The 7,211-nt window shown below is 45.0% G+C and overlaps 1 protein-coding gene across 1 annotated transcript; it reads right to left on the bottom strand.

Moving 5' to 3' along the window:
* Positions 1–214: 214 nt before the first annotated feature.
* On the bottom strand, positions 215–6,996 carry LOC137770677 (uncharacterized). Its single transcript, XM_068553504.1, is given in 5 exon segments — positions 215–639; positions 724–808; positions 6,414–6,542; positions 6,545–6,846; positions 6,951–6,996. Coding segments are annotated over 5 exon segments (987 nt in total).
* Between the last annotated feature and the right edge of the window lie 215 nt (positions 6,997–7,211).

The raw sequence follows: 7,211 nt of genomic DNA, 5'->3' as shown, positions 1-7,211 counted from the left end.
ATCATATGTGTGTGTGCATATGAATATATATATATATATATACACACAACTATAATAAAAATAAAAATTAAGCAAATATGTACATGCACACAAAATTTTCTAGACACAACATAATCCACAACAATGAAACATTAGGATACAGAACAGGTCCCTGGTGGAGCTCCTGGGTAGGAAGAGGAAAGCAGAGGTTCTAACAAGAATTCCCTCCCAGCCCCTATCTGCACCTGCTGCAGGCCCCAGCCCTGTACTTGTTGGGTCCTGAGCGCCCCCTTGTGGTTCTGGCCTCCGTGCAGGGAGGTTTGTGTCTGGGCTCACACTGACTTCCCCTCACTGTGTCTTTCGCACAGTAATACACGGCGGTGTCTTCAGTTGTCAGGCTGCTCAGTGATAAATAGACTTGGCTCTTGGAGGTGTCCCTGGTGATGCTGAGCCGGGACTTCAGAGTTGGGTTATAATATGCGCTTCCACCACTGCTAATTGCACCAACATACTCCAGCCCCTTTCCTGGAGCCTGTCGGACCCAGGCTACACTATTGCTGGTTAATGAGAATCCGGAGACAGTGCAGGTGAGGGAGAGGGTCTGGGAGGGCTTCACCAGGCTGGGTCCCGACTCCTGCAGCTGCCCCTGGGACAGGACACCTGTGGACAGAGAGAACCACGGTGACTCATGGGCTCAGATGCAGCTTCCCCATGTGTTCATGGCTGAATCCCTGAGACACTCACCTCTGGAAGCTGACACCAGAAAGAGGAAGAACCACAGTGGATTCATCTTCTTGCAGATGAGATTCATGGAGCCCAGAAAATCTCTCCAAGCATGAGGAGAAACCCGTATTTAAGTGAACTGGTACTTTGTTTTTACCTTGTGGTCTAAGGGGATATTTGCATATAGGAGGGACCTTTTTATAAAAAACATCAAGTAGTGAAGTGAGGTCCCTGTACCTGGGGCTCACCCTGTGAGGAGGGTGCTGGCTGTGCCCTCAGAGAACTCAGCCCCCACCTGGGGTCCCCCTCCTGATGCCTGGGGGACCCTTTGTCCAGGAAGGAAATGATGCTGAAGGGCTAGTCAGGAAATCAGCTGTGCTCTAGGATTAATGGCAGATTTGGGGAATAGACTTTAATCGCACGGATGTATATATTTCACATAAATACCTATGAAACTTTCAGGGCCCTCAAGTTGTCAGACACAGACTCTTGCTTTTTCCTTTCTGCATTACCTCATGTTTATTTCCTGGATACGCAAGTATTTGAGACAAACCATACATGTAATAATCACATTGAATTCAGACAAAGTTAAGTAAAATTTAATTTTAATCATAATTCACAACGGACTTCGTGTTTCCCTTAACTAGGGTGAACATTTCTTCACCTGAAACAGTTTAAATATTATGAAGAGTTGCTCTGGAGGTGGATTTATTCATAACAACTAAACACACAGTGTATTTTGTGGACAAGGTAGTCATTCTTGCTGAGATGGTCATGGTTTCTAGCACTGCTGACTTGGCCAGTAGCGTGTCCTGGTTTTTTCCTGTGCACAACTGAGTGTCTGCAGGAACACCGTGAGCTTCAGGGCTCCTTCCTTGAGGGTGGACATTGAGGAATCCCCAAGGCTACCAAGGACTAAGAACAGACAGCTTCGGGAGGCTCCTCAGGACTCCAATATGCTGGGCAGGTGACCTGGTCACAGTGCACAGACTCACTCCTTCTAGAAGTGTTCCTTTCTAACTCTGTCACTGCCAGTGACATTGGAGCTCAGGGAACAGAGTTCCCACTGCACTAGGGTAGAGAACATGCATGATTCTTGGAAATAAACCTTCACAGTGAATGGCTTGCAGAATATGAAGGCGTGATAGTAAGAGGAAAGCTCCTAACTCAGGAAGCAATTTCCCTTGAAAAATCCACCAGAGAGCAGCTTTCCCGAATCCCTGGGCCAGTGAGTACTGGAACTGTGCCTGAGGTCATATAAGTAAATGGTGTTGGAGAGCAGAGCACAGCTCCATCCCATCTCACTGTGGGCACTGAGGATGTGGCCTCACCATCTGAGTTTCAGTCTGCAAGGATGTAAATTGGGGATCACGATGGTAATGATATGTCTGAAATTTATAGTGGGTTTGCCAGGGGTGTTGAATGTTGTCACCAGTGTGATCAATGATGCTATCTCTCTTGGGAAACAGAAAGACCATTGTGAGTCCCCATCTCTGACGGACACCCTGTACATGTAGCATTGGCTGCACTCCTGCCCTGCGACGTCACACCTGTCAGCTCTCCCTCAGCGCAGTGATTTCACCTGTACATTGACTGATGTCGAGACTGATGTCTATAAGAAGATATTTACTCCATACTATTTCATGAACAGAGTCCTATACTTCTTCTCGCTTTTCCAATAAAATTTGCAGAGTAAATTAAATTCTAAAGAATCTGCCTGCTTGAATGTCAATAATAGGAGAGCCAACCAAAGTAATATGGGCAAGAATCACAAGACAAGTCTGGACTCTGTTGTCAGGACTTGAAAATTGAGCTGATACGCTGTGGGATAGGGGAGTGGAAGGGTTGGCATCTAAAACTTAGAACCAGGTGAGCCCATTATTCACCAGGTGGAAGAAGGGGCTGCATTTGTACAGATGCCCCAGCATCTGCCCTGCCCTTCTTGAGCTGGTGGATTAGAGGAGATCCATCCATATTCATGTTAACATAGAAGGATATATAACAGGTGTCTTTATGTTTCAGTGGTTGGGGATGTGTTGTTAGGGTCTATTTAACCCTAGGGAAAATGTGTTAGGTCACCAGGACTAAGAAGATGTTATTTTTCCTTTGTGGAGATAATAGGAGGTCATTATGCCTGGAGACCAGATCATATTATAATGCTGGAGGGAATATCCATTAGAGATGACCAATGGGTGATGGTAAAAAGAAGTGGTGGGATTTAAGTCATATTGCTTCGCAGGTTACCAGTGATGGTCACAGAAAGAGGGCCTGACCATTGTGATGGGAGGGAGAAGGACTGATGGTTGTGGGCTTCATGGTGACCACGTGGACAGGTTCTTCTGATGGGCTCTGTGTTTTCCCTTATGAAATCTTGAGAGCATAAGCTCAGAATGAGGTGTGGACTTCAGGAACATTGAGACCAGATGGTGTTGGTCATTTTGTATGTTTGTTGGAATCACTGAGCAAAGAAGAAGCAGGAACTATACCTGGAAATCAGCAGTGTCCTCGTGTGATATCAGATTTGTTGCCTTAGATGTTACTGAATGTAGAGAGATTCGCTGTCCTCACATTTCATCTTCTAGGTCCACTTGGAATCCAGATTCAAATGTGAGGGATGTAGGTGAAACATTTATTATGAAAAAACGTGGTATCTAAAATTTAAGATGTATAAGTCAAAATTATTGTACGGTGTTACTGAAATTGTAATTGTCAAACACTTCTCTGGGGCCACAAAAATTAAAATTAATAATAATAATTGAAGGTATTGATTTTGCTTTCAACCATTGCTAAATCCATTGACTCATTCAAGTAACAATCATTTATAAACTCACATCCATCACAGGTAACATTTATTGTTAGAAAACGGTCATTCTAACTGATGAAATCTCACTCTCTCCTCAAGGATCTGTGTCTCTGTGGACACGCGGCACAGTTCTCATCAGCAAGACAGGAAGGAGGGTATGTTGGTACATTTCTATTTCTGCAGAAGAGCATCTCTGAAGAAGTCCCCCCTCTGTTTACCCATTCCATCCTTGTAGTATCTGAAAGAGGGCTTTGAGTGTACTGTGACATGTTCCCACATAAAGTTCCCATGGTTTAGGAAGTGAACGTTTAACTCCACTTTTCACTGTAATAGAAACACAACAAGTAATAATTGAGAAGCATAAAAAGTACATTTAAAATTTACCCAAACACAAGCTAGAGATTGGCAGAAAATATTTGCAAAAGACATACCTAGTATATCTGATTGCTATCTAATATGTACCAAGAAGTCTTAAACTCAACAATAAGAGATAAACAAAACTATCATAAAATGGGCTAAGATCCTTAACAGACACCTGACCAGAAAGACAGAGTTTGCAAATAAGGCTATGGGAGAACATTTATCACAGGGAAATGCCAGTCAGAACAAGGACATATCCCTGAAAACTTACAAGAGTGGATCAAGTCAGGACTCTGAGAACCTTAAACACTGGGAGGATGTGGAGCGGCAGGGGGTCCATTCACTGCTGGTGGGGACGCAAAACGGGATGCACCTTGGGAGCTCTTCTGGTGGCTTCTTGCAAAACTAAACATACCCTTATCTATGTTTCAGCAATAGTGCTCTTTTGTATGTACCTGAAAGACAATAAGACTTTAGTCCAGAGAAAACCCTGCACACGATGCTTACTTAGCTTTATTCATATTTGCCAAAATTTGGAAAGGACCAAGAAGTCCTTTCCTAGGGAATGACTAATAAACTGTGTACATCCAGACAATGGACACTGAAATGTCACAGCGATTTGGACGAAATATTGAAGGGTGAGATGGAAATGCAAAGAGGAGATGCCAGAAGAACACAACTGGCAAGGTGATGTCAGGAGTGTGAAAGTGGCCCGTGAGGACTGAGGGTCCTAAGAGGTTGTACAGAGCGAGGCTGAAGAGAAGACAACTTGGATTTGTCAGGAGGGAAATCTCCTCCTCTGCCCCTCTTGAGTTCTTGAGGCTGGGCTGATAATAAAACTGACAAAGACAGATTAACAGGAGAAAAGAAAAATATTGTAACCATAGGCATGGACGTGCCATAGAAATGGACCCAGAAGTGACCAAAGCAGGCAGCTTTTATATTTTTAGACTAAGATCCAATATTTGTGAGGAATTGGTAGAAGGAGGAAATGTATGCTTTTGGTGTGCAATTAGTGAAGAACCTAAGCAGAGTTTGGGCTGGCATAGTCATTACAGAAGGAACAAGTTTCGTTCATAGAGACTTCCAGGCCTGAATTCCCAGTCCCTAGTGATAAGAGTGTCAGGGCTACAGTCTGGTCATCATGCAGTTAACTTCTTCCTCCTGGTGGGAGTTTCAGCATCTACAAGACAGCTCAAGGGACATGGACATGCATATTATCTAGAGCCCTTGAGGAGGAACTAAATATCCTTGATTTGCTTAATGACTAAACTATTATTATTTCGTTTTGTTGGACAGTTTTCGTTTCTCTCTAGATTTTCTGACTTCTCTGATTAAACTTACTCTTAGGCTAAATATTTTGCCCAGAAAAAGGCAGGTGGAGGGCATGTGGTAAAGTACCATTTCACTTCCACCTTCAGGTACAGGGAGAGCACCTTTCACATGGGAGGTTTATTTCTTGCTTCAGGGTGACAGGGAGGAAGGTCAGAATGTCCCTCTGCACTGGCTCTGTCTTAAGTCACTTTGAGGCATATTTTGGGGTGGCCTACCCTGAGTCCCAACACTCAGGGCCTCTTTTATTATTTTCTTTGTACATATGCAAACCAAACATGTGATGTAGGTGTCGGTTTACTTGAATCTTACAGATGTGAAGCTAAACTGCAGCCTGGAATTGGCAGGTGATGTGCTGAAGAACACACAACACGGCACACTGAGACCACCTGTCGAGGTCTGGGCTTCTCCACCCTGGACGTGGCCGCCCCTGCAAAGGTTCCTGGACAGAGGTGGGCCTGTCTGTGAGGCTGCAGGGCTCTTCGTGAATGAGAACCTGTGTGAAGTTCCTGCATTTAAGCGTTCACTTACGATGCTGTGGTGAAGAAAGAATAGATTTGTTTTCAGCAGCTTCTGAAAATCCATATTATTATCCAACTGACTATAAACTTTCCCTACAGACTACATATGTGTCTCTTGGTAATAGCTTTGATGATGAGTATTTGACATAAAATAAACTGCATGGTAGAACAGGATGCAGGTATTATCTAAGCGTGTAGGGATTCTGTTGGACCTGGAAGCAAGGAGCACATGTAGAAACACCCCTTCCCACGTCCCCTCTAACTGGCATCATTCCCAGTAACCCAGTGAGGATCTGGTGCTGCTCAGCTCATTTATATTACTCATGCAAGAGGTTAGCAGGAAAGTCAAGAGCCACCATCCTGGCAGGGACAGCTGGTCTACCAGTAGGGCAGGGCTGAAATATCATAATGAGGAAGGAAGAATATGTTCAACTCTTTAAACATCTGCTGGGAAAGCTTTGAAACAGGTCAATTTAGACAAGATTTAGACAAGGGAAAACCTGAATATCTAACTTTGAGTCTCTGCCTTTCATATATGACATTCCCCCCCCCCCCCACATTTCGAAAAGTCTTTGTAATTCTGAGCCTGAATGTGTTCATAAAGAACCATGGATGAGTACAGAGAGGTTCCCCAGGGAAAACTGCTATATGGAGAGGAAACCCCAGACCCTTAGAGGAAAACAGCCCTTAACTACCATCTGCACCTGCTCCAGGGGCTGAAACACACAGTTGTATGTCTTGAGTGCCCCCTGCATCCCCCCTCCTGTCTCCCTGCAAGGAGGTTTGTGTCTGGGCTCACACTGACTTCCCCTCACTGTGTATCTTTCACACAGTAATACACGGCCGTGTCCTCAGATCTCAGGCTGTTCATTTGCAGATACAGCGTGTTCTTGGAGTTGTCTCTGGAGATGGTGAATCGGCCCTTCACCGAGTCTGCATAGTATGTGCTACCACCACTACTACTACTAACTGAGACCCTGTCCAGCCCCTGCTCTGGAGCCTGGCGGACCCAGCTCATGGGATAGCTACTGAAGGTGAACCCAGAAGCTGCACAAGAGAGTCTCAGAGACCCGCCTGGCTGCACCAGGCCTCCCCCAGACTCCACCAGCTGTACCTCACACTGGACACCTGCAAACACAGAGACATACTGGTCAGGAGACTGTCACAGAATCACTGATTCCCTCAGTCATATCCATTCACATCCTCAGTATCTCTTGCTCTCCATAAATTACTTTGTAAAGTAGCAACAATGAAAACCCAGTTCAGCCCAAACTCCATGGTGAGTGTTCTGTCCTGAACCCCAAATGGGAGCACCTGGGAATCCCGGGCTGGAGCTCCTCTCCCAGAGCTGCAGGGTCAGGGCTGGGGCTGCTTTATATCAGCAGAGGAAGGACCCTATTTGCATGACCTTCTAGTATATAAGAGGCTATGTCATTGAATGTCCTCACAAAGGGGAGGGTCTCAGAGCAGGTGTGAGAGTCTCGGATTTTGTG

The sequence above is a fragment of the Eschrichtius robustus genome, chromosome 1 (assembly GCF_028021215.1).
Source record: "Eschrichtius robustus isolate mEscRob2 chromosome 1, mEscRob2.pri, whole genome shotgun sequence".
Lineage (NCBI taxonomy): Eukaryota > Metazoa > Chordata > Mammalia > Artiodactyla > Eschrichtiidae > Eschrichtius > Eschrichtius robustus.
Note: the sequence above shows the minus strand (reverse complement) of the source record. Positions and strands in the feature narration are given on the sequence as shown.